This window comes from Chiloscyllium plagiosum, unplaced genomic scaffold (genome assembly GCF_037043375.1).
Source record: "Chiloscyllium plagiosum isolate Xiang-an unplaced genomic scaffold, Cpla_swu_hap1 HiC_scaffold_3, whole genome shotgun sequence".
NCBI lineage: Eukaryota > Metazoa > Chordata > Chondrichthyes > Orectolobiformes > Hemiscylliidae > Chiloscyllium > Chiloscyllium plagiosum.
In genome coordinates, this window is record NW_028270141.1 from 101271599 (window position 1) to 101299443 (window position 27845).

A 27845-nucleotide genomic window follows, 5' to 3' on the forward strand; every position below is an offset into this window, starting at 1 on the left:
GAAACCCTCTGAGTGTTATGTGGTTTGTCCACTCCAGCCTTTGTTTCTACCATTATGTAAGGTCTGTCATGCTATCACATAGTGAGCAGGTGTTAATGTGTATAATTCACAGTTGAGTAGCTTGTGGATGTTTCTTGATTTCTCCAAAGGCTATTTTCATCCAAAGTCCTCACTAGTTCCTTTATCCTCCATTAATAGACTAAATCTACTGCCAAACACTTGAAATTTCCTGTTAAGTATAGAATAAGTGACTTATTGGAATTCCAGTCCTTTGACTCCAAATCATGGATTCAATGTCTGTTGCAGATACTTGCATGTATGAATATAGATTGGTTACAACACAGAAGGAAGCCTTGTGGATCATTATGCCTATATAAGGTCCTCTGCTAATCCCACTCCGCTGCCATTTCACCATAAACATACCACTTTTTTTGTTCTTCAGATTTTTCCCCAATTCCTCTTTGAAAGTCATGATTTAATCTGCCTCCGTGACATTCTCAGGTAGTCAGGATCCTGAGCATCATTTGCTGCAGTTACTGCACTTCAGAAGTTATAAATGTAATTATTGACCATGGGCTTGCTTTGGATTATCTGAGAATGAGAAATCTATTCTGTAATTGTAAGTTTTTTTTCTCTTTGAGAAAAGTTTCTTGTACCTTTTGCAGTGAAAATAGTGAATAAGTGAGGATTTTCATAGACTTGGATCCTAACAATAATTTGTGTATCATTGGGTGACAAGGCGCAGTGAATGGGTTATAATGCAAATGTTCATTTTTCTCTGTAATTTGCTTTGATTTCTTGCCCTTTACCTGTGTGAGAACAGGTTAAATAGTGTGCAACAATTAGTTTCATGTTCCAGTAACAAGTAATCTTGGGAGTGAAACACACAACCATGTCCTGTATCAGTTAACCTTGCATTAGAGTGTGGTTACATTAGTCGTTAGACTAGATTTGCATCTTCCATCAAACCGACTCTAAAGTGCAATTAGGTTGTTGAAAAATGTGTATTTTCACAGTACTTTTACTTGGCAGGTTAATTTGGTTATAAATTAAAATGTCATGGCTGTACCAGTACAAAATCTCAAATCATAAAAATTCTGAGGGTCTCTCATTTCATAAAATGTTAAGTCCAACTTTGAAGGTGAGTTGTTTTGAAACATTTGTAGAAATATTTCTCTCATCATTAAAATTAAGTGGGGGATGTTGGACATTATTTCACCTACAAAATTGCACAAAAATTAAAATAAAACTCACCTTGGAAAAGTACTTAGTCAAAAAAGTGTAGGTCCAATTTTGAGGTTTCCATATCTTGCTCCAATGGTTATTTCACTGAAGCACAGAACCCCTACAGCGCAGAAAGAGGCCATTTGGCCCATTGAGTCTGTACTGACCCTCCAAAGAGCATCCCATTCAGACCCAAGTGCCCCTCCCCCCATCCCTGCAACTCCACATTCCCCATGGCTAATCCATCTACCCTGCACATCCCTGAACAGTACGGGGCAATTTAAAATTGCCTCACTTGTAAATCTTTAGACTATGGGAGGAAACCCATGCAGACATGGGGAGAGCATACACACTCCACACAGATCGTCACCCAAGGCTAGGTCTCTAGTGCTGTGCCACCATCTAGCCCATTTGAAAGACATCTGACTAGAAATAGGGTTGACCCACTTTTCAGTCCCTGAGAATTACCTAAAGCAAGTTAATCCCTTCTTTTTTAGATAACAGGTCTAATGACTGCTTCAGTCCTCCATCACCAAATGTTAGTTAGTGATGACTGAGGAAGGCTTCAAAACTATATCTTCCATGATTCATCAATGCCTCCTACACCCTAAGCAACTGTTGCCAACAAAAAAAAGTCAATTTAATAAAGTCTTTCAAATGTAGCCAGGAAGAGCATGAGAGCTTCCTCAGTTTCACGATATTAACTATTAGCTGCCTCATTCCTTTAGCTACAACCTTCCACCCCTGTTCTAGAACTTGCCGTAGGGCCCAAGCAGGTGGCCTGATATTTTTGCAGGCATCATAAGTGAGCTGCATAGTAATATGCAGTCGTAGTTGGCTGCTTGCCCAGATTAAACAAATAGTGTCCCTGATCCTCAGATCTCTTGTTGGGTGTGACATTCTAGCAATCTGTTAGTTATTTGCTCAAACAAGCTATAGCCAGTTTTTACCCCATCTATCTGTGAGTGCTTTATAATTTAACATCGTTCTTCTCTTTTTCCGTAATTAGTGCCCCCAAATTGTGCAGCCTTTGTTAAACAGAAGTTCGAGGTGCTAAACTTTTAATTAAATTTTTGTACTTAAGTTGATTACTGCTAACCTTGTCTTTGCCTTGAAGGTGCTGAAACAGGCTACTTATAACAAGTATTAGTGTCATGTGAAAATTGATTTCTTAGCGGTCATAATGTCATTTTTTTTCACCCCGGACAGCTTTTGTTTAATTTTGAATTTACAAAACGTCTGACTGGTATGTGCTCTAATTTTTAATGTTGACAGTAAACAGTTCCCTGTTTTGTTCATTGAGTGGGCCAGCAGTTTTGTGTTCTCAGTGAAATTGGTTCTGTTTTGTTGTTGAAAGGCCAAGGTGAAGGGCCATATTGTAATCTAGTTTCCAGTTTCAAAATGAAAGATAATGAGATAAATTAGAGAGCAGTACTTAATAATACTGAGTTTGGATTTTACAAACCTGAAATGCGGGAGGTAAACAACTGTATGCCCTCTGGGAAAGAATAAGTTCAAGTAAATTGGAAAATGCTGATGTGATGAATATTTAAGGGGGTGATGCAAGGAGGGATGATACAGGAAGCTTGTTGAATTGTGTTTGCAGAAGGAAGAAGAGAGGATGCAGGAGGATTATTATATCAATGCAATAGAGAAATTTTTAAAAAGTTGCAGAAGACATGAAGCCATCACAGTTGAAAGGAGAACCAAGTTAAAAATCGCATAACATCAGGTTATAGTCCAACAGGTTTATTTGGAAGCATGAACTTTCAGAAAGCTGCTCCTTCATCACGTGGTTGTGGAGTATAAGATCGTAAGACACAGAATTCATAGCAAAATTTCACAGTGTGATGCAAGTGAAATTATGTATTGAAAAAGACCTGGATTGTTTATTTAGTCTCTCATCTTTTAGAATAACCATGTTTGTTTCAGTTCTTTCATATGTAAATCCCAGAACTTTTTTTTAAAAAGTTGTTTTCTCAAGTGAACTTTAACAATAGGTGCCATGTCCTATCAGACAATGCATTGAAGGTGTGAGGTGCGCTGTGTGAGTCTGTCTGTGCGCCAATATTCAGACTGATTCTATTTCTAAAAAAGGGATTTACAGAATCTTACATGGATTCATGCAGTTTCTGAGCAAAATAAAATGCAATTCTACAAATACAAATTCATCCCACGAACTTATATGTGTGTATGTGGGTAAGGGGAGTATGAGTGTCTGTGAGAATGAGTGTGTATGCATGTGAATGTAAAGGGGTATAAGTCTGTGAGAGGATGCGTGTGTGGGTGTGTATGTGTCAGCGTATGAGAAAGAACTCGTGTATAAGAGAGGGTCTGTGTGAGTGCATGAGTCTGGAGGAGTGTGTGTATGTGTGAGACCGGAGTGTTAGTGCAGTGGGGTCACCTGTAGTGTGACATGAACCCAAGGTCCTAGTTGAGGCCATCCCCATGAGTACCGAACTTGGCTATCAGCCTCTACTCGGCCATTTTGCGTTATTGCTTGTCCTGAAGTCTGCCTCAGAGGATGGTCACACAAAGGTCCAAGGTCGAATGTTCCACACCGCTGAAGTGTTCTGCAACTGGGAGGGGACACTTCTGTCTGTTGATTGTTGTGCGATGTAAAAACAATGACTGCAGATGCTGGAAACCAGATTCTGGATCAGTGGTGCTGGAAGAGCACAGCAATTCAGGCAGCATCCGAGGAGAAGCTCCTCGGATGCTGCCTGAATTGCTGTGCTCTTCCAGCACCACTGATTGTTGTGCAATGTCCATTCATCTGTTGCTGTAGCCTCTGCTCGGTGTTGCCAATGTACCATGCCTCAGGGCATTCTTGCCTGCAGCATATGTAGGAGACAACGTTGGCCAAGTCACATGAGTACCTGCCACGTACATGGTGGGTGGTGTCCCCACGTGTAGTGATGGTATCCGTGTCGACACTCTGACACATATTGCAGCGTCCACCGTGACAGAGTTGTATGGTGTTGTCCTTAAAGCTGAGCAGTTTTCTGCGAACAATGATCTGTTTGAGGTTTGGTGGCTATTTAAATGTGAGAAGTGGAGGTATGGGGAAGGTCTTGGCGAGGTGTTCATCCTCATTGATAATGTGTTGCAGGCTGTGAAGAAAATGGCGTAATTTTTCGGCTCCTGGGAATTAGTGGACAACGACGGGTACCCTGTTGGTTGCAGCTCATGTCTATTTCCTGAGGAAGTCATTACAGCTTCTCGCTGTGGCAACCAATGAGTTGAGCATCGTACCCTGTTCTTATGAGGGCATCTTTGTGTACTTCTAAGTGCCCATCTCGTTCCACCTCATCTGAACAGATCCGGTGTATGCGTAGGGCTTGTCCATAGGGGATGGCTGTTTTAATATGTTTCGGGTGGAAGCTGGAGAAGTGTAGCATTGTGAGGTTATCTGTGGGTTTGCGGTAGAGTGTGGTGCCGAGGTGTCCATCCTTGATGGAAATGCATGTATCCAAAAATGAGATAGATACTAAAGAGTTGTCCATGGTGAGTTGATGTTGGGATAGAACTCATTGATATCACAGTGTAGTTGTTTCAATGACTCCTCGCCATGGATCCAGAGGAAGAAAATATCGTCAACATACCTGGTGTATAGTGTTAGTTGGAGGTCCTGTATAGAAGAGACATTTTGTTTGAACCTGTGCATGAAGATGTTGGCGTATTGAGGTGCAAATTTGGTCCCCATGACAGAAAGCAGTACCACCTGTCTAGTCTTTCTGGAAGGTTGAGCTGTTAAATAAGTATTTTGCCTTTGATAACAACCAGGTAATTTATTCGAATCAACTTTACAACAGCTACTTACATTTAAGGAGTGTCATTTGTACAACAGTGTTCGCAACAGGGGAGCTGTGGATTGTCCATTTGAGGTCAAAGGACATAGTAAACAGATGAGAGACTAGGAATGGACCTTAATGATGCTTGCTGATGATTAAACTTGACAGGCATCAAGAAGCTGACTTTCAATAAAAAAAATTCCAATACTTTATTTAAAACAATCAGAATTTAAAGTTATAGGCATGGAATGTGCAGTATGAATACTAGCAATGTTATCAGCAATCACCATTATTAAAGAATGAATCAGTCATCTGTCTATGTGCAGTTAAACCGGGTGATTAGGACGTTGCTGTCTGATGTGTTCTGTTGCTCCAAAGGTTTACTATAAAAGTGTCTTACTAAGTCTCAGCATTCAAACACATTGAATGCTGGGAATTTGTGGTACGTACGTGATCTCCACTCTAAATGCCAAAGTTAAGGCTTGTCCATTTAAATGTAAGTGATTTTTTTTAATGGTAAGCCCTAATTACTGTCAAACAAAATTTAAATCTCATTTCTTCAGATTTTAATTATTGGAGATTTCTAAAACCTCTCAGGATTTACAATCGGGTACATTAAGGGAGAATACTACTAGGTATGCTAAAACTATGTCACGACAGATGGATTAAGCCAGAGCTTTCCAGGTGATGGATAATTAGAGAGCTTTCCATAACTTTAGAAAACATTGAGGGCAGCAGGTGGGATACCATTTCACAGGGTGAGAGAATTTCCAAAGAGGAACTGGAGTAAAAGAGGGTATATAAGGATTGCTTGAGTGTCACAAAGAGGATGATTGTTATATATTGTGAGGACCAGAAGATTCATTGGAGTCTGGAGGCATTCATAGATTTTAGTGTGAATAAAATATAATTGCCATAATTGAACAAAATAGGGCTACGCTTCGAGAGGGGGTATTCTTTTTCCCCTTAAAATCAGAATTTGTAGAGAAAGCTGAGAGAAATATGTCAAGTTTTATTTAGGAATGTAGCCATTAAAATGTTTGGTAAGGAGAGGAGGAAAGGAAGCTTCAAAAAAGGTGAGAGTCAACGTTAACTGGATGCCAGTGTGGAGTAATATAAAGTAATTGATCCTTCATTCAACAAAATTGTACTTGCAACTGTGGTGGTGCATTTACAATGTTACATAAGTGATAAAATGCCTTCCTGATTGATCAAAATGTGGGATGTGATGGACAGACATTTTGAGACATTGAAAAGGCAGACATACTTAAACCAAGGTGTAATGTCCCATCTGACAGAAGAAATCTGTAAACAGTGAACATTTTCATGCTTCTTTGGATGTGCGGGTTAACTTACTGACAGAGCTACAGAGGTCAGAAGGCTGAATGCATCAGTTGGACTAGAGAAAGGCTGTAAATACTTTGTAAAAGAGGTAAAAACAATGACTGCAGATGCTGGAAACTAGATTCTGGATTAGTGGTGCTGGAAGAGCACAGCAGTTCAGGCAGCATCCAAGGAGCTTCGATATCGACGTTTCGGACAAAAGCCCTTCATCAGGAATAAAGGCAGTGAGCCTGGAGCGTGGAGAGATAAGCTAGAGGAGGGTGGGGGTGGGGAGAAAGTAGCATAGAGTACAATGGGTGAGTGGGGGAGGGGATGAAGGTGGTAGGTCAGGGAGAAGAGGGTGGAGTGGATAGGTGGAAAAGGAGATAGGCAGGTAGGACAAGTCCGGACAAGTCATGGGGACAGTGCTGAGCTGGAAATTTAGAACTAGGGTGAGGTGGGGGAAGGGGAAATGAGGAAACTGTTGAAGTTACATTGATGCCCTGCGATTGAAGTGTTCCGAGGCGGAAGATGAGGTGTTCTTCCTCCAGGCGTCTGGTGGTGAGGGAGCGGCGGTGAAGGAGGCCCAGGACCTCCATGTCCTCAGCAGAGTGGGAGGGAGAGTTGAAATGTTGGGCCACGGGGCGGTGTAAATACTTTGTGAAGACTACATGGCAATGTTCCTGACATTAAGTATCGCAATTTTAACCCTTTGATGTGAAAGTGGAACTGGATTATAGATTTTCAAGGAGGGAGTTGGATAAATTTCTAAGCAAGCTGTTCAGAGATGCTATTATATACCTCAGGAGCAGGTCGAGCTTAAACCCAGGCTATCTGGCTCAGAGTTGGATACACACTGCCACTACACCACAAGAACTGTGTAAGGAAACAGAATGAAACTGTACTCAAGAGATAGTAGCAGTGAGAAAAAACATTATATCACAAGTTACATTTGGCAATGTGTAAAAATATGGGCATCAGCTAATTATGGGCTGGAAGCAGGATATTGATAATTGATGAAGGATATTGCTGCCTGAAGGATATTAATATGTTAAATGACATTGAGGGTGGCAAAAGTGTTATTGCTGGCTTGATCACTGGAGTACCTCTGCAGTTATTGTAGATAATTAGCCTCAAGTTGTCATAAAAGGTGACTCCTGAAGTCGTAAGTAATATATCAATTCTGCTTGAGAAATGTTGGCAAATCCCAGGTGTTTTTCCACATTGGCAAGTTTTTAAAAATTAAGATTAAAGATGTGGGCATGTTAAGTATGTGGTAGTGAATTTCCTTCTTGAATTGTTAAAATCCAAGTGGTGTAAGTACACCCACAGAGCTGTTAGGGGCAGAGCTCCAGGATTTTGACCCAGCATTAGTGAAGGAAAGGTGGTATGGTCCAAGTCAGGATAGTCGAAGATGATTTTGCAGGTGAAGTTGTTCCATGTTACCTGCTGCTTGTCCTTTATTTGATAGAGGAAGTGGGTTTACGTGCTGAGCAGGAGGCTTAGCGAGTTGCTGTAGTGTATCATGCACATCTACTGCCATTATGTATTGGTAATAGAGTGGATGCTCAATTTTTTTATATTCATTCACGAGATGAGGGCATCGCTGACTAGGCCAGTATTTATTGCCCAGAAGGCAATTAAGAATCAACTATATTACTGTAGGTCTGGAGTCAATTGTTGGCCACACCAGTTAAGGATGGTGGTTTCCTTCTCTAAAGGATGTTAGTGAATCAGCTGCATTTTTCTGACAACCGACAATGGATTCGTGGTCATCAATTAGCCTCTTAATTCCTCATGTTTCATTGCATTCAAATTCCACCACCTTCCATGGCAGATTTAAACACCAGTCCCCAGGACATTATCTGTTTTTTTTTGGATTAACAGTGCAATGACAGTACCACTAGGCCTTCACTTCTCCCTGGTGGATGAGATGCCAGTCAAATGACTGCTATGTCCTGCATACTCTGAGCCTCCTTGGCTGTTGTTGGAGTTACACTAATCCAGGCAAGTGGGGAATATTCTATCACATTCCTGACTTGTAGCTTATTGTTAGCAGGTTCAGCCCATATTTACATATTTCTCAAACTTTTTATCGAAAGGACCAAGCGGGCAAAAGCCCTTCATCGGGAATGGAGGGTGAAGGGATTTTGCCCGAAATGTTGACTTGCCTCCTCGGATGCTGTCTGATCTGCTGTGCTTTTCCGGCACCACACTCTGGACTTGTAGAAATTACTTCCCTATCATTGACTGGCAATGTGACTAAAGAGGAAGCTTCATACAATGCCAACAATATATTCAAACTACAGGTATATAGTTTGCTTCTCTAAGAAGGTATACTTCATCACATTGCTGTTCAAAAGGAGGATTCCTCCTACTGTCTTTGGCAGTGATAACACTGAGGTGGGAGAATAGCAGCAAAGAAGCTAAATCAGCCTAAGAACTAAGAGGGTGGGGAGTGGAATACTAATAATGGCCGACTTACAAGAGAGAATAGCGTTTAAGAAAGCGGCTAGATTTTAGAAAATCCCAATGCAAACTTGACCATGCATCTACAGATGTGTATCACTTCATAAGGGAATCTCCCATATTCAATGAGACTACTGAATAAAAATTGTCCAGACAACCAATTCGTATGACTTGATTTAAAATAATTTTTAATATTTGTTTTGCTAATTGCAAATATAAACTGTTGAGAAAATGGTATTTCATTACAAAATAGTAGTGAAAATGTTTCTGAATAAAATTGTAAAATTTATTTGTGAATTTTGCATGGTGATGATTGTATTGTGTTTTGTTTTATACCACCTGTTGTGATCAAAACAGTCAGTCTCCATCTCTGTTAGTTTTGCAAAGTATGCTCTTGATTTTTTTGTTTTTGTTTTATGCCACCTGTTGTCACCAAAACAGCCTCCACCAAATTGTACCTTTCTTTTTACCATCTACTCCCTGTGATAATGATTCATGTTGTGTTGTCTCATATTAAATGAGAGCAAGTAGTCAAAAGAACAACTTATTTTTCCTGTGACATCAATTTATCAAGGAGCAAATCCTTTAAGAACTACTTCTATTTGTAGTTTGTCAAGTGATCTTTATCTAGTTCAATAGTTTGCCTATCAACTGAACGTGATTTAATATTGGTATGTTTCACAGATTAGCTTTGCATTATTCATTCTCAGCTAGCATCTGAAGGTGTAATTGGCTAAGGCATAGCTAGTTGGAAATCCCCTTTGTTTCTTGCATGTAAAAGTATAACTATCATGTTTATGAACAACTGATGCTCCCAGGTTTTTCTTTGGGTATGAGAAGAGTGGGAGGGGCATAGGGATCAGTTTCAGTACAAGGTTAAACTAAGCCTAATCTGAAGAATGGAACAATGCATTTTTGCAATGTAGTTTTGTGAAGTGCTGCTGTATGGAAAACATCAAGTTTTTCTAAACCAAATTATTGTAAACCATATAAAGCAAAGTAAATGATCTGTTTCCCTTTTATTGCCCTCATGACATCTCACTGGACAGCAGCTTTTACCAGTATGTAGAGCAGTCTCTACAGGAAGGCTGATTAACAAAGATTCAAAGTGACTTGAAGTTATCACTTGTTTTTAGATGTCGTTATCAGTTGAGACAGATTATTTACATTTTAATTGCACTTTATCTTCACATATTTTATCGTTAATTTATAAAAGCCAAATCCAGTTGAAATTTTGTAACTTTGAAGTCAGGCAATTATTATGATATCTGTTTATTGTATAGCAATGAAAAATTTCTATATAATTTACATTTAATAGAGAAGAGCTAAGAGAAACAAAATTCACAACGTTATTCTTCATCATTACTTTCAGGTGAGCAACGTACTTAAGGATGCACAGTTTATGGAATAGAAAGTTATGCATAATCATTTTTAGAAATTGTCTTAATTAAGAGCAGATCCTTTAGCCTTCTAAATATTATTGACAAGCAGTTGTTTTACATTGTTGATTTTTAGTGATATATTTATATTTTGCTGCTTGATTTTGAATGAAGTGTCCAGACTTACTTAATATGTACACAGTACTGTAAAACTGACAGTGCAGTTTTAGTGAAATAGCACCTCTATGTGAGCACATGCAGAATCGCATGAATTTTAAAGCTTGTCAGGTTGTGTTTTAAATTTGATACTAATTAGCACACTTCACCACAATTAAATACTTCTACATTTGAATTTGAATAAAGCTTGAACTTTGTTAAAAGTCTTTTTTAAAACAGATTAAAGAACTTTCATGTCATTGTGTATTTTTTTAAATAGATGATAGGTTTGCAACGCTGAGCTTCATTTGTTTGAAAAATGATAAATGGACCAACATAAACAAAGATTTCACAACAAACCCTAAAATGCTCTGCTTAAATCTGCTGAATCCAAGACTCTTAACAGTACACATATGTTACCTTTGCTCTGAATATAAACCTAGTCTTGGATGTTGCAAAGGCAGTAAGTTTTCAGTGTTGCAAGGGACTCTGTGGTATTTAATTTCCCCCACCTGAAGCATATCTTTAACAACTTTGACCACAACCCGAACCTGTGCAGTGGTTGCTGTTGTGGTTTGCAAGGTGTATGGTAGATTTTTATGAACCTCATCACTCTTTGGGTTTGGTTCAGACAACAGCTCCTTCCTGACAAGGTGCACACAAGACATCTTAGTAATAATTTTGGTTTAATAAAAAACGTAGTCAAACTCTGCATTTTAAAAACGATGTCTTCTACAAACAAAACGACTAAGCTTACCTATTTGTTAGACTATATTTTGATTCGAGTTTATTGATGTTCTGAAGTGAATGCAGTTCAAAAGATATGGAGGGGGTGAAAGAAAATCAACAGCACTTTAAACAAAAAGTCTGAACTGTTGACATTTGCCCCACTAGATCTGTCTACGTTTTGATTCCCTTGGAGGATTTGACATTTCTTTAGCTAAAAGCAGAACATTTTAATAATTTTATAAGCCTTAAAATTGTAGCTGAAAATGGCTAAATTTTTCTTAATTAATTCATGGAATAAGCGCATTTCTTTCTGGGCCAGCATTTGTTGCCCATCACTAGTCACCCTTGAGAAGGTTGTTGAACTGCTGTAGCCCATTTAGTGTGGGTAACCCCACAATACCATTAGGGAGGGAGTTTCAGGATTTTGACGCAGTGGTACTAAGGGATTGGAGATATATTTTCAAGTGGCTTGGAGGGGAATACAAGTGGTGGTGTTCCCATGAATCTACTACCATTGTCCTTTGTGTTGTTAGTGATCTGTTGTCTGGCAAGTACTATCTAAGGAGCTTTAGAGAATTTCAATGATACGGTTTGAAGATAGTTACAATGCTGCTACTGAGTGTCAGTGGTGAAGAGAATGAATGTGTGTGGATATGGTGTTACTCAAGTGGGTTGCATTGTCCTGAGTGGTGTCAAGACTTTTGTGTTTTGTTGTAGGTGCACTCATCCAGCCATGTGGAGAGTATAACATTATGTACTTGACTTGTGCCTAATAGATGATGTTTTGTGGAGTTAGTCACTGGATAGGTTCATAGCCTCCGAACTGCTTTTGTAGCCACTTGACTTGTATGACTAGCCCAGTTCGGTTTCTGGTCAATGATAACCCTCAAAATGTTGACAGTGGAGGATTCAGTGATAGTAATGCCAATGAATGTTGAGGGGAATGGTTCAATTATCTATTGTTTGGGTCTTGCTATATTTGGACATAACTCCTTAAGTAGAACTTCAGGTAACTATAGACCAGTTAGCTTAAATCTGTTAATGTGAAAATGTTGAAGTATTTTATCAAGGATGTAATAGCAGAGCCTTTAGAAATACAAAATTGATCAAGTAAAGTCAACATGACTTCATGAAGGAGTTGTCATGTTTGACAATTTACTGTAGCTACTTTGAGGAGGTGACAAGTAGGATACATGAAGGAGAAGCAGTGGGTGTAATAATATATTTGGATTTCAAAAGGCATTTGATGAGGTACCAAACATTAAGCTACTTAAGATGAGAGTCCAAAGTGTTGGAAGTAGTACCTGTAACTAGTGGAGTTCCAATAGGATCACTGCTGGTGGCACAATTATTTGCAATATATATTAACGACTTGCAGGTATAACGTAAATGTACTATGGCGAAATATGAAGTTAGCCCCGAAGTCTCAAGGTCGGCATGAGCAGTCAAATTCACTCCCATCCCCATTTGGACCACTTTCCATGATGGCAAATCGATGAAACTCGGCCTGAACAGGGCTGACAGGCCGCTCTCGAAAGCGAGATAGTTGGCAGAACCGCCGGGTCAAATCCAGCTGAGCTAGGTGTCAAAATCGGTTTGAGCAGTCACATTCACTCCCATCCCCATTTGGACCACTTCCCATGATAGCAAATCGATGAAACTCGGCCTGAACATGGGGGATTGTCCGTCCCAGAAGGCGAGACAGTCGGCAGAACCGCCGGATCAAAGACGATTGATGAGGGTAGAGCAGTAGATGTGATCTATATGGACTTCAGGAAGGTGTTCGACAGGGTACCCCATGGGAGACTGATTAGCAAGGTTAGATCTCATGGAATACAGGGAGAACTAGCCGTTTGGATACAGAACTGGCTCAAAGGTAGAAGACAGAGGGTGGTGGTGGAGGGTTGTAAATGACTTTTTGTCATTTACTTAAATGATTTGGATGCGAGCATAAGAGGTACAGTTAGTAAGTTTGCAGATGACACCAAAATTGGAGGTGTAGTGGACAGCGAAGAGGGTTACCTCAGATTAGAACAGGATCTGGACCAGATGGGCCAATGGGCTGAGAAGTGGCAGATGGAGTTTAATTCAGATAAATGCGAGGTGCTGCATTTTGGGAAAGCAAATCTTAGCAGGACTTATACACTTCATGGTAAGGTCCTAGGGGGTGTTGCTGAACAAAGAGACCTTGGAGTGCAGGTTCATAGCTCCTTGAAAGTGGATTTGCAGGTAGATAGGATAGTGAAGAAGGCGTTTGGTATGCTTTCCTTTATTGGTCAGAGTATTGAGTACAGGAGTTTGGAGGTCATGTTGGGGCTGTACAGGACATTGGTTAGGCCACTGTTGGAATATTGCTGCAATTCTGGTCTCCTTCCCATCGGAAAGATGTTGTGAAACTTGAAAGGGTTCAGAAAAGATTTACAAGGATGTTGCCAGGGTTGGAGGATCTGAGCTACAGGGAGAGGCTGAACAGACTGGGCCTGTTTTCCCTGGAGCATCGGAGGCTGAGGGGTGACCTTATAGAGGTTTACAAAATTATGAGGGGCATGGATAGGATAAATAGACAAAGTCTTTTCCCTGGGGTCGGGGGGTCCAGAACTAGAGGGCATAGGTTTAGGGTGAGAGGGGAAAGATAAAAAAGAAACCTAAGGGGCAACTTTTTCACGCAGAGGGTGGTACGTGTATGGAATGAGCTGCCAAAGGATGTGGTGAAGGCTGGTACAATTGCAACATTTAAGAGATATTTGGATGGGTATATGAATAGGAAGGGTTTGGAGGGATATCGGCCGGGTGCTGGCAGGTGGGACTAGATTGGATTGGGATATCTGGTCGGCATGGACGGGTTGAACCGAAGGGTCTGTTTCCATGCTGTACATCTCTTTGACTCTATGACTAATTGAGGACCTAAATTATTTAAATGGAGAAAGACTACAGAAAACTACAGACCAGAGAATTAAGAATCTTTGTCCAAGAATCAGAAAACCTAGCGTCCAAGTTCAGCTGGTAATATGAAGGCAAATGTAATGTTGGCACTTGTTTAAAAGGAATAGAATATAAAGATAGTGAGGTTTTGCTAAAACTATATCAGAAACTAGTCAGACCTAGAGTACTGTGAACAGTTTTGGGCCTCTTAAACAAGAAACAATATACTTGCGTTGGAGTCAGCCCAGAGGAAGTTCATTAGGTTGATGCCAGGTATGGAGGGACTGTCTTATGCAGAGTATAGAAGAACGAGAACTGATCTTATTGAAACATACAAAATGCTTAAGAGTCTCGTAAGGGTAGATGTAGAAAGGTTGCTTCCCTAGTTGGATAATCAAGGAGTAGAGGGCATAACCTCAGTACAAGGGGTTGCAATTTAAAGACTGAAGTAAGGAGGAATTTCTTCTCAGTTTAGTGAATTTGTAGAATTCTTTACCACAAAGCATTTTTAAGGTTGGATCACTAATTATATTCGAGGCTGAAAGAAAGAGATTTTTAATCAATTACGGGATAAAGATTGTAGGGAAAAGGCAGGAAAGTGGAGTTGAGGATTATCGAATCTCATTGAATGGTGGAGTAGACACAATGGACTGAATGGCCTACTTCTACTCCTATGTCTTTTGTCTTATCATTTGTAAAAAGCCGCTAATGGTGCTGAACGTTGTGCGGTCATCAATGAACATCCCCACTTCTGGCCTTATGATGGTGGAAATGTCATTTTGGAAGCAGCTGAAGACGGTTGGGCCTTGGATACTATCCTGAGGAGCTCCTACCAAGATGTGGAGTTCAGATGGTTGACCTCCAACAGCCACAACCTCCTCCCTTTGTGACCAATAATAGCATGTCCTATTGTTATGCTAATGCAACTTAAAAAAAACTATCACTGAAGAATATTTCTGTTTTGTTCATTGTGAAAAAAATAAAAATGTAACTAATCTTTATGCCTCTTTTCTTTATAACTACATGTTTCATAAGACTGCAAATAAACATCAACACCACCTCAGGTCAACTAGATGCTGAAGTCCTGCCATTGATGCACGCAATCCAGGAACAAATGCAGCTTTTCAAAAAATGGGTTAATTAGAGTTTGATGTTGATCTTTCATTTAGATGAGAGAAATGGAGTATACATTCACTGGAGAACTGAAGACGTTCTCAGATGACTGCTTATTTGATGGTTATGAATGATAACCTTTTCACCTAACTTGTACATACTAACAATGACTGGGCTTTGAGTTATCAAAATAAAAGTTACTTTTGATGGGAGATGGAACAGTTCCAAGTTTTAGGCATCCAGTGTCAGAATCAGAATTCTGATGTCAGCTGGATAGATCTGCGCCTTGCAGATATAGAGTGGCAAGGTACTCAAGTGTCTGCCTCTGAGAGGCATCATTGCAGCACATAGTATTTTACCACTTACCGTCTGTTGTCTCCTTGAGTGACATTGCTGTATGGAGATCTTTTGTACTATGGTCCCATTGTCACTTAGCATTGGATTGAGATTGTCAAACTTACTTTGTATAATGTCCTTGCGGCCTCATTAATCAATTATTCTATCTAGTCATATCTATATCTCGTCGTCAAAATGGTCAATAGTTAACACTAAGTTTTATTCATGAAATAAAAACAAGTGGCACCTATGGGCCAGGGCACCAGTCCAATATCTGCTACACAATGTGACTGAGAGGTTTAGGTACTGTATTTCACAGTAATTGAGACCTGTCGAGATGTTTGCAGATTTGAGAAGACATGTAAGTTTACATGAAGTGGGCAATGCACCCTGTGACTCCTATGTGCTAATATTGATGTGTCTGGGATATCAAGGAAAGAAGGTTTACTGAGAATAAGCAACTTAGACTTTAATATTTGAAGTATTTAATGTTATTTAACCAGTCAGGAATAATTGATTTTTTAATATCAATGTATGAATGCTGCTCAGACGTTTTAATATTGTAATAGGTCTTTAATAGATAAAAGGGATTGAAAATATATATGTTCAAGTAGTTCAACTTTTTCTAAATTTAATATTAGAAGAATGCTGACCAGAGAGTTGCAAAGTTTGTGCCAAAATAGAAATGTATTTCTGCTCCCAGCTGGATTACTAGATGGGGAAGTATTATGTGAAAGTGAGATGGGGTTTTTTCTGTCAGAGGGAAAATCTGCCATCATCCATCGTGCCTTATTTGAATTGCAGTTCTGACTGGCCTGTCAAAGTATTATAGTCATTGATTACAATAGCAATGTATATTTATATAGCCAAAGTTTGTGAGAAGATTTGTAGCTCGGGTGCTCGTGGTTGTGGTTCTGTTCGCCGAGCTGGGAATTTGTGTTGCAGACGTTTCGTCCCCTGTCTAGGTGACATCCTTAGTGCTTGGGAGCCTCCTGTGAAGCGCTTCTATGATGTTTCCTCCAGCATTTATAATGGTTTGTCTCTGCCGCTTCCAGTTGTCAGTTCCAGCTGTCCACAGATTCAATCAATAAGCACATCGACCTGGACCCAATATACCGACCACTGCAACAGACAGCTGGAACTGACAACCGGAAGCGGCAGAGACAAACCATTATAAATGCATTATAAATCACAGAAACGCTTCACAGGAGGCTCCCAAGCACTGAGGATGTCACCTAGACAGGAGACGAAACGTCTGTAACACAAATTCCCAGCTCGGCAAACAGAACCACAACAATTTATATAGCCACTTCAATTGAATAAAACATCCCAAAGCACTTTACTGGACCATGATAAGATAGAGTATAATGACAAGCTACTTAAGGAGATATTGGGGCAGATTATTAACAGCTTTGTCAAAGAGTTAAGTTTTAAGGAGATTCTTAGAGAAAAGTGTGGAGAGGTGTAAAGAAGATGTTCCTGGGTTGAGGGCCTAGGCCTCCGAAGGCATGGTTGATCAATTAGATTCTGGGATGTGCATGATACCAGTACTAGAGGAGCAGAGATATTGCAGATGATAGTGAAGCTGAAGGAGATGACAGAGATAGGAAAGAACAAGACCATGGAAAGATTTGAAAACAAGGATGAGTATTTTAAGATCAAAGCAGTGCATGACCAAGATCTAGTTTTTGTCAATGAGCACAGGGATGATAGGGGAATGGGACTTGATATGAGTTAAGAAACAGACAGAAGGGTTTTAGCTCGCTTCAAGTTTACAGAGCAGAGAAAGTGGGAAGTAACTGATAAGTTGGAATAGTTAAGGCTGGAAGTAATGAAGTAATTAATGAGAATTTCAGCAGCAGATGAGCTGAGACAGGGATGATGTTTCGCAGATGGGAGTAGGTAGACTTAGTGATGGCATATGTGAGGTAGGAAAGTTGTGAATATGCTATTCTAATCTCAGTTGACAAGGAGAGTAATGGAATCAGTAACTAGGGGAAGGTGGCTTCAGTTCTTCCTGTGTCAAATTGAACAACACTTTTGATCATTTGCATTAAAGGTAGAAAGTTTTTTTTGTTAGGAAAAGGATTTATTGGCCTGGGGAAGAAGAAAAGGGGAAGAAAATGATGAGTATATCTTCTGCCAAGCATTTCAAAGCTGTACTCTGTTTCTTGATCCTTTTACCAATGGGGGCAGTTTATCTTGATTCATTCTGTTCAGACACCTCATGATTTTAAACTCTTCTGTGAAAACTAAGAACAAACAAAAACCTCTCCAATCTATTCATATAACTTGAGTTCCTCATCCAAGGGACAATTCTCTGAAGTCTTGCTGTGTCCTTTCTAAATCCTTCATATGTTTAAGTTCAGTGGCCAAAATTGGATACCATACTTTAGTTGAAGCCAAAGCAATATTTAACACAGGTCTCTAACTTTGTTGTTTTTGTACTTTGTTTATATTATGAAGTTCAGAATCCCCTAGTCTTTTCAGCCACTTTTTTCAACCCACCAACTCAATGATTTGTGCATATCTGGTCACCCTGTTTCTGCAGCCTTAGAATCGCATCCCTTATTTTGTGATGCCTCTCCTTGTTCTTCCTACCAATGTACCACATCGCACATCTCTGCTTTGAGTTGTATCTGACATGTGCCCACTCGTTCCACGAGCTTGTTTGTCCTCTTGAAGTTTGTCACGACCATCCTCACAGTTCACAATACTCTTGAGTTTTGTGTCATCTACAAATTTTAAAGTTGTATCTTGCACATACAAGTCTGAATCATTGATATAGATCAAAAAAATAACGACCCTCCAACCATCCCTTGGAAATACCTTCCTTGATTGTAAATTTAAGGTAGTTGACAAAAGAAGCAGTGGTGATATGTGGAAAAAACATTTTCACAGTGAGTGATAAGGATTTGGAATGCATGCCTGAGAGTATCGTACAGAAGGGTAAATTGGGGCTTTCAAAAGGAATTGGGCAGTTATCTGAAAGGAAATGTTTGCTGGGCTATGGGGAAAAGGAAGGGTAGTGACACTAGGTGAATTGCTTCTTCAGAGAGTCAGAACAGACATGATTGCCTGAATGGCCTCCTTTTGTGGGCAAACCTACCGTGAAACTATGGTCCAAAGAACATCTGTTGACCACTATTCTCAATTTTCTCTAATTCAGCTAACTTCATAGCCGCTTTGCCTTGTATCCTATAAGCTGCAACTTTGTTGATAAACCTGGTATTTGGAAGGCTATGTACAACACATCTTGGAAAGGTAAAGGAGTTGCCTAGCATGGTACGGAGTCAATAATAATAAAAACAGCAAGTGTTCAAGATGGTTGACAGGTTTGGCAACATTTGTGGAGAGAGAAGCAAAATTAACATTTTGAGTACAAAAAAAGTAGAGTCATACAGATTTGAAACATTAACTCTGTTTCTCTCTCCACAGATCTGCTGAGTTTCTTTGGCACCTTTTTGTTAAATTTCAGATTTCCAGCATACACATTATTTAGCTTTTTTGTTGTGTGATACTGAGTCATTCAGACAACAGTGAATTGAACTTGTATATGCCTTTAATGTAAGGACTGGGACATAATCAGACAAAATTTGACACCAAACCACATAAAGAGATAGTGGATGTGTTATCAACAGTGTGTTTAAAGAGCTAGGCTTCAAGGAATCACTTAAAAGAGTAAATATTGGTAGAGGGTGGAAATTCCAAAGGTTAGTGCCTCTGTAGCGAAAGGCATGGCCATCAGTAATAGAGTGAAGAAAATCAGAGATACGTATGAGATAAGAATTACTGGATCAGCAAATGCTTGGAGATTTGTAAGGCTGAAGGAGGCTGCAAAGATGGTTACAGAGAAGGTGAAATGTTTGGGGTCGTCGAGAAAGAATTTGAACACTAGGATTAAGACTTAGAAAAATTGAGGCATTATCAGATTCGGAGCCAGTGAGCCCAGTAGTAACAGGTGAGCAGGGTTTGGTTTGAATTATGATAGGGAAAGCAAGGCTTTGGTTGAGCTCAAGTTAAAGAATGAAAAGTTGGTTGCCTTCCTTGAAAGTATTAGAATAAACAGCATGGTGGCTCAGTGGTTAGCACTGCTGCCTCACAGTGTCAGGGACCCAGGTTCAAGTCCAGCCTTGGTTGATTGTCATTGTGGAGTTTGCATGTTCTCCCCGTGTCTGCTTGGGCTTTCTCCGGGTGCTGCAGTTTCCTTCCACAGTTCAAACCTGTGCAGATTAGGTGGATTGGCCAGGCTGAATTGCCCCTTAATGTGCAGGCTAGGTGGATTAGCCATAGTAAATGTGGGGTTATGGGATAGGGTAGAGAGGCTGGATCTGGGTGGAATGCTCTTTGGAGGATTATTGCAGATTTGATGGGCCAAATGGTCACTTTCCACACTGCAATGGTTCTATAATTCTAATCAGTATTGAGATCTGATTCAAACAGCAGTCTGAGATAGTTTCCTGATTTAAGTGTAGGAAGTAAAGTTCAATCTGGTGTTTTAGGTATAAACAGACTTCTTACTCCTGGACCGGGTGTGCAAAAGTGAAACTGTATTAATGTTTTCCACAAAAATAAAAAGGATCAGTGCTGTTGAATTAGGTTAATATAGATGTCAAAAGCTAAATCTGTAGCAGAGCTACGAGATTGGTTCTCTACCTTGAAGGTCTTTTACACTAAACTATTCCTTTTAAGATGGCTTATTTTAGTGAGCTGTTTTGGTATTGTTTTAAAACTTCTAATCAAAGAAAACAAGTTGTTTCCAATAAGAGCAGTATTCTGGTACATGCAGAAAATGATTTGACCATCAGGTTCAAGTTAAAATGAAGAACTCATTTGTAAGTTGGGTGGACTGAACTCCTCCCTAAAAGAGGAACACAACATTTAGTTACTTTCAGTATTTGTGTATAAATCTATGCTGGCCCAAAGGCCAGCTAGACAGCAATGCAAAAGTGAAAATTGTGAATGCTGGAAACCAGAAATAAGTACAGAAAATGATGGAATTACTCAGCAAGCTATGCAGCATCTGTGGCAAAAGAAACAAAAGTATTTTTGGTCAATAATCTTCCATGTGTAGGGATACAAATTATGCAAGGAAATGGTTTAGAAATTCAGGCTTCTCTGTCACAACTAATTGATCTTTTTTTGGGGGGGGGGGGGGATATCCAAAAGCTAAGTATGGCCACTTTTTGCAGTTTGATTGTATTTTATGCTTGTGTCCTTATGGGAACTACATGGCTTCAGCTCTCCCCACTGAAAAAAAAATGTTCTGCACACATGCAGACGTCTGTTCAGTGACAGGTGAAATCTTTCTTATGAGAACACTTGCAAATATTAATATGGTACTATGTGATATGTGGTAGAATTAGAATATTCTTGTACGTGGATTAGCTGAAAATTGTTAAATCCATCTTTATACCATGCACACTACCGAGGCCAAGTAGCATGAGACAACATTTCCAAGGAATGCCATATTGGTTAGCTTTGGTGCATTTAGAGGTCTGAGCTGATTCTACAGGTATTTGACCATCTTTTGTATCACTGCACCTAAACTGTTTTGCATTGAATTAAAAAGGATAGTTATAAGCGTTCAATTTTACTGTTGATATTGTATCTGTTTCTGATCTTATTCCAATTGTTCCTTAGGCAAAGCAAGGGAGCAAGCTGCAAGAGTTGACGCTGATATCGTGCCAAAAGTAGCAAAAATGACAGTATCTGGAAAACAAATAACAGGCTTTAATATACCAAGGTAGTTCTCTTTAATTTCTCTTGTATTGGTTAAATGTTTTATTGCACTACGTGCCTGAGTAGTCAAATGTTTTTAATAGTAAATGTTTTTGTCAGAATGTATCGTGCGAAGTACAACACAGTGAAGATAGTTTTCAGAGATAAGCATTACTTATCTTAATTGTGTTTCAGAGAGTGTTTTTAAAGCTGAACTGCCTTGCTATAAGAGTTCATATTTCACTTTTGTTTTTGCTAAAATGGTGTGGGAAGGTGTGTATTTGTGGAAACGGACGAACAAATGAAAATGTTCAGACTGCTGTCTGACCTTTTCTTATAAAAAAAAGAGAAAAGCAGTCTGAGGACAGTAAAATGTCACAAAACTTACAAAAGTTAGAGGATAACTCATTTGAAGGGCAATGAGAAAAATAGGAAATAAATTAAGTTCATTAATTGCACTAAGTTTTGTTTGGTTAATGAAGTTTTTTTGTAGCTCAAAGATGATACGATTCTCAATGTTCTCTCATGTCCGCAAAAACTATTTCAGGGATTTTTTTTGGGTTTGGTAACTGATACTATAAGTGTTGGTTGCATGGCCAAAAAGGTACCATTCTTACTAATCCCTTAAGTGCAATTGAAGCACAATGTAAAGCTTCAGAATTGTGAGTAATATTGAGAAACTGTTACCATTACAATCTTCCTACTTGAAATGGATTTGGTTCTATAATGACCTAATTTTTTGTATTAAAAATTTTCAGCTTGGTACAACATTTGTATTCATGTTGGTGCATAGATTAACCAGCGTTTATAGGTGATGTGTAATTGTAGGAAGCATATAGATATAATTTATCTCAATACAATGATTTTTAGCATAACTGTGTTTTTGTGTGTGTGTGTGTATATGTAAGCTCATGTTTTCAGAACAAATAAAGACATTCTTTTATGAAGTGGAAGGCCAGTGATGCACTAGTTGTCTGTGTAAGGTCCTGTTATCTCAGAAAGAAACACCAACAGTTATATTAACACCTTTCATGATTGTAATATCCCAGTGCACTTTGCAGCTAATTAGGTACTTTTGAAGCATTGTCATTGTTTATTGGTGGAAGCATGACAGCTAACTTATGCACTGCAAAAGCAGTTCAAATGATAACTGGGTTATATATTTTGATCTGTTGGCTGAGGATAAATAATGTCTTGGACATCGGGGAGAATTCCCTGTTCCTCTTCAAAGTAGTGCCATAGGATCTTTCATGTCACCTAGAAGCAGGGCCTGGGTTTATCATCACGATTGAAAAAGAACATATCCAACAGCACTAGAATGTTGGAAAACTTTGTCATTATTGTCAATTCTACCTCAATCCACAGACATCTGAAAGTGATTTCCAGTCAATCAAATACTTTTGAATTGCTCACTGTTGTAATGTTGGAAATATGGCAGTCAATTTGCATACAGAAAGCTCTAACAAACAGCAATGTTTTCATAACCAGATCATCTGCCTTTGTGCTGTAGATTGAAAGATAAATATTGGCCAGCACGTTGTGGAAAAACTCCCATGTTCTTGCGTGAAATAGCACCACGGGATCTTTTATGTGCTCCTTAGAAAGGCAAAGTTTTAACATCTCGTCTAAAAGGTAGCATCTCTGACAGCGCAGCACTGATTTAGCACTGCATGGAGTACCAATCTTGACTTTTAAGCTCAAATCTTAAAGTGGGGCTTAAACAGCACATCAGTGCAAAACAAATTGAAGAATCTGCAACAGTCCTCAGCCAAAAGTGCTGAGCGAATGATCCATCTCAGTCTCCTCCAGAGGTCCCCAGTACCATAAAAATGCTAGTCTTCAACCATAAGATATTAAGAAAATTGGCTGAAGGCACAGGATATGGGCCCTGACAACACAACAGCAATCATATTGAAGACATGCTCCAGAACTTGCCGTGCTCCTAGCCAAGCTTCAGACGGACATTTACCTGACAACGTGGAACATTTTCTAGGTAAATTCTGTACACAAAACAACAGGACAATTCCAGCCTGGCCAATCATTACCCATTAATTTTCTTTAAATAATCAGTAATGTGATTAAAGGGATCATCAACAGTGCTGTTAAGCAGCACTTACTTCGCAATAATCTGCTCATGGATGTCAATTTGGGTTAATTACAGCGTTGATTCAAACATGGACAAAGAGCTGTGCTCCAGGAGTGAAGTGATGGCCCTTGAGATGAAGGCCAATTTGACTTAATGTGGCATCAAGGCATCCTAATGAAACTGAAATCAATAGAATTAGGAAAATTCTCTACTGGTTGGCATCAAACCCAGCACAAAAGAAAGTTGGTGTAGTTTTTGAAGGTCAGTCACCTCAGGTCCAGGACATCTCTATAGGATTTTCTCAAGCTAGCGTCCTAGACTCATCTATCTTCAGTTTCTTCACAAATGTCCTTTGCGCCATCATAAAGGGTCAGATGTGGAGAGATTTGTTGGTGATTGCATAATGTTCAGCACACCACTCACAACTCCTCAGATACTGAAATCTGTGTCCAAAAGCAGCAAGACCTGGACAATATCCAGGTTTAGGCTGACAAGTAACATTCACATCACACAACCGCCAGGCAATGATTGTATCCAGCAAGAGAGAATCTGACCATTGCATCTTCACATTCAATGGCATCACCATTTCTAAATCCTCCGCTATCAACAGACTAAGAAACTGAACCGGACTAATCATATAAATATTGTGTCTCCAAGAGTAAGTCAGAGATTAAAGGGATCTTGCAGGGAGTAACTCACCTCCTTACTCATCTCCAAAGCCTGTCCAGCATCTACAAGGTACAAATCAGTTAAGATACAAATTTTCAAGGTTCCTTTGATAGAACCTTCTTAACCAACAAGTATTACTAACTAGAAGGGCAGGGGCAGCAGATACATGGGAATGCCAACACTTGTAAGTACCTCTCCAAGACGCTCACCATCCTGATGTGGGAATATGTCACTGTCCCTTCACTGTCTCTGGGTTAAAATCCTGGAACCCTACACCCTTAACAATATTATGGTTGTCCAAATGGACTGCAACAGTTCAGAAAGGCAGCTCATAAACACCTTCTCCAGGGCAATTAAGGTTAGGTAATAAATGCTGGCCAAGCCAGAATCATTATAAATGAATGGAAAAAATACCTAAACCTTCAGATTTGGATGGTGAGGGCTACCAACTGAGTTGCCACATACTTTGTATTATTCAATATTATCACTGACAAGGCCAACATACATTGCTTTTCCTTAATTGAGACTAATGCAGAGGTCTGTTGTCTTGATTACAATTGATTGGATTGCTGAACATTTAAAAGGAAATGTAAAGGCAAGCCATATACCTGTAAATCTGTGCTCACATATAGGCCAGACCAGGAAAGGATTGCAGATTGAGGACTTTAGTGAATGAGCAAGGTTTATTTAAAGACAATCTAGAAGTTCCATGACCATAATGTTTGATGTTATTATTGTTCCAAATTTAATTTAATTAGCTGAGTTTAAATTCCCCAGCTTTCATCATGTCTCTGAATATTTATTTAGAACTCTGGATACAAATCAAGTAACAGAACCTATGCTCTATTTTGTATTTTCTTAAATCTAGCCTGGGAGTACATTTGTATTTATGCTGAAGGAATGGCATGTCAGTGTTTTTCTCTGCGTTTTTCTCCTTATGCATGTCTCTGTTGACAATGGTCATATAAGGTTTCCCATGCAGTAGAAATTTATATATGTGAGCAAACAATGAAAGAAGGGATTTGGTGAAGAATCAGAGTTTTGTCTATTTTGAGTATTTCTGGAAAATGCCCAGGCCAATTCCCATCCTCTCGCTAATTCCTATTCCCAGCATGCAAAATCAACTAACTTAATAATGGATGGGTAATTGTGGGCAGCTCATCTATACGCATCCCAAATGTCCTGTGGGCAAGGTCCGAAATGAACATTCATAAAAACAGTGCTATATTTCTCTTTAAATATCAATAATTCACTTGGGTGTTTTGTCAGTTTTGTTGTTTTCAAATTATGCCTTCATGAATGAAAATTTTGTTCACAAACATAGGATATTTATGTTTCTGTTTCTTCCATACAGACTAGCAAAAATGTTCTTATATTACACATTTATTTGAAAGCATGCTGTACTAAATGTATTTACTCTGTTGGCTATAGTGCAAATGCTGATGAGAACGATCACTTGCGAAAAGGTGTAAACTCTGAAGAGGTTTCTTCACTTCCGGTGCTGGAGGCTTCATCCAAGTCAAATTCTACAGCTTATGTTGCCCCTTCATTTGAAGAAGCAACAGTGATTCAGACTCCAAGTAAGGGCTCTGTCAAAGCAAGACAGCAGATTGATGTGAAAGCTGAGCTTGAAAAGAGGCAAGCAGGGAAGCAGCTGCTCAACCTTGTTGTGATAGGTAAGGGATAATTGCTAATGCAGTTCAAATATATACAGTTATCATTGTCTTATTAGAGCTATCATTCCAGTTGTCCTGAAGGTGGTCACAGTGGTTTTCCAGGTTGATGTGCAATAGATAGAAATGTGCTTATATTCCAGATAAGGCACTGAAATTCTGACAGACTTCCAGGAAAAGGACAAATTTGCTGAATACAGTAGGAGGGGCGCATCATATTTATACAATTCTGTGTGTGTTCCTAAAAAATGTCCCAATGTCAATAATAGAAGATGGTCAGTTCTTTGTTGACCCTTTGTCTTGTGACACCAGCTAAATTAATAAGAAAAATCTTTCAGTTGCACCATGATATTGTTTGTTTTAATAATACTGATTGCTAAGAACAATCTAAGACACTTCCTAAGACTTTTATTTTTTTTAAAAAAAGTCACCAATCCTTGTCAGGAACTCCTGGACCAGATTAGTTAGAGTTAAATTTTTTAAAAAGTATATTAAAGTAGGAATGCCAGAGAGTTGCAGGGATGGAATTCCAAAACTTAAGATTTAAGAAGCCAAACGTATTGTCACTAGACCCGAAACGTTAACTCTGATTTTTCTCCACAGATGCTGCCAGACCTGATGAGCTTTTGAGCAATTTCTGTTTTTGATTAAAATTGAGGTTGTGCAAATTGAAGCGTGCATAGATCCTGGAGCATTGTAGAGCTGAAAGAGTTTGCAGTGATAGGGAGGATCAAGACCAGGGAATGATTGAACTATAAAATATTAATATGAAGCCCAGGAATGTTTATCTGTGATAGTAAAATTACAGATCCATACAGGTTATTGTTGTTACAAATACCCACAGTTTTTTTTTGGTATAGTTTACACTAAACATGTATGTTTATTTCATCAAAGTTTATTTTCTATTTTTTATTTTAGCTCACATATATCAAGCATTTTGGATTTTACTCACATGTTCCCTTTGTGTTTAGAACAAAGTGACAGGTGAACCTCCACTCTCTGCAAACCAGAATGTATCTTTGTACATCATTTCTAATGTCATGTTCTAAAGAAAGACGCTGTCATTGTGTATAGCATAGTGGGGTGATCAGAAACCCTTGTGTGTTTTTGTTCACCTCAAAAAGAAGAATTGGACACTGTTTGTGATTGGTTTAGAGTAAGACCTAACCTCTGACGTTTGGCAAAAAAAAATCACTTTTCATCTCCCTTGTGTATACGACCTCCAGCTTTTAGCTGAAAAAAAGTCCAAACAGTTTGTACTTAGCACTCTTTTGCTGTGAAGTCAACCTCTCACCAGTATGGTGGCTCAGTGGTTAGCACTGTTACCTCACAGCACCAGGGACCCGCGTTTGATTCCACTCTGAGTTTGCACATTCTTTCTCTGTCTGCATGGGTTTCCTCCGGGTGCTCTGATTTCCTCCTGCAGTTTAAACATGTACAGGTTAGGTGGATTGGCCATATTAAATCCCCCATAGTGTCCAGGATGTGCAGGCCATTTGGATTAGCCATGAAAAATGTAGGGTTACAGGGATACGGTAGGGGGGGCGTGGTGGGTCTGGGTGGGATACTTTTTGGAGAGTTGGTGTGGACTTGATGGACCGAATGGGCTGTGTCCACACTGTAGGGATTCTATGATTCACACTATTGTAGGTGGTTGTTGAACTCTTGGTGTCTGCCCTCACAATTCTGGCTTGTTTTCCATTACTTTTGGCAACTCTGCATGAGGGAAGTGATGGGAGAGAATGGATTTCAATATCTCCAAAATGTAACTCGTGCAAATGTTGGCCCACCTAATTTTGACTAAAACTTTAATCTTAAATGCTTAGGTAGAAGTTGAATTTGAATCAGAAATGCTATTCAAGTGTGCCTTCGGCTATGACTGATGCACAGATTTATTAAAATGAAAGATTAGCAAAAAAACTGTAAGCATCTTATAAAACAATTACATCATGCTCCCTTCTCAGATTCTTACAGATAAACAAATACAATATTGACTATCTCTATTAGATTAACATGGGGATTGGTATGTCCCACAGAATCTGTGTGACAGCTCCACATCTTTCACATAGATTGAGTTCTTCTACCCTCTGGAACTGTCGGTTACATGTGGGGTTTCCACATTAGGATAAGAGGTTTACTTGGAACATAGAAAAGTACAGCACAGAACAGGCCCTTTGGCCCACGATGTTGTGCTGAGATTTAATCCTAATGTAAAATATAGTAACTTAACCCATGCACCCCTCAACTCACT

The 27845-nt window shown here is 39.3% G+C and overlaps 1 protein-coding gene across 3 annotated transcripts in view; it reads left to right on the top strand.

Annotated features, from left to right (window-relative positions):
* Nucleotides 1–27845, top strand: part of hbs1l (HBS1-like translational GTPase) — a 173305-nt gene that overhangs the window by 103615 nt on the left and 41845 nt on the right. For all 3 annotated transcript variants that reach the window (XM_087982009.1, XM_043686247.2, XM_087982014.1), the window contains 2 exons: nucleotides 21089–21191; nucleotides 25353–25597. In XM_087982009.1, the coding sequence (XP_087838135.1) occupies nucleotides 21089–21191; nucleotides 25353–25597 (348 nt within the window). The remainder of the gene's footprint in view (nucleotides 1–21088; nucleotides 21192–25352; nucleotides 25598–27845) is intronic.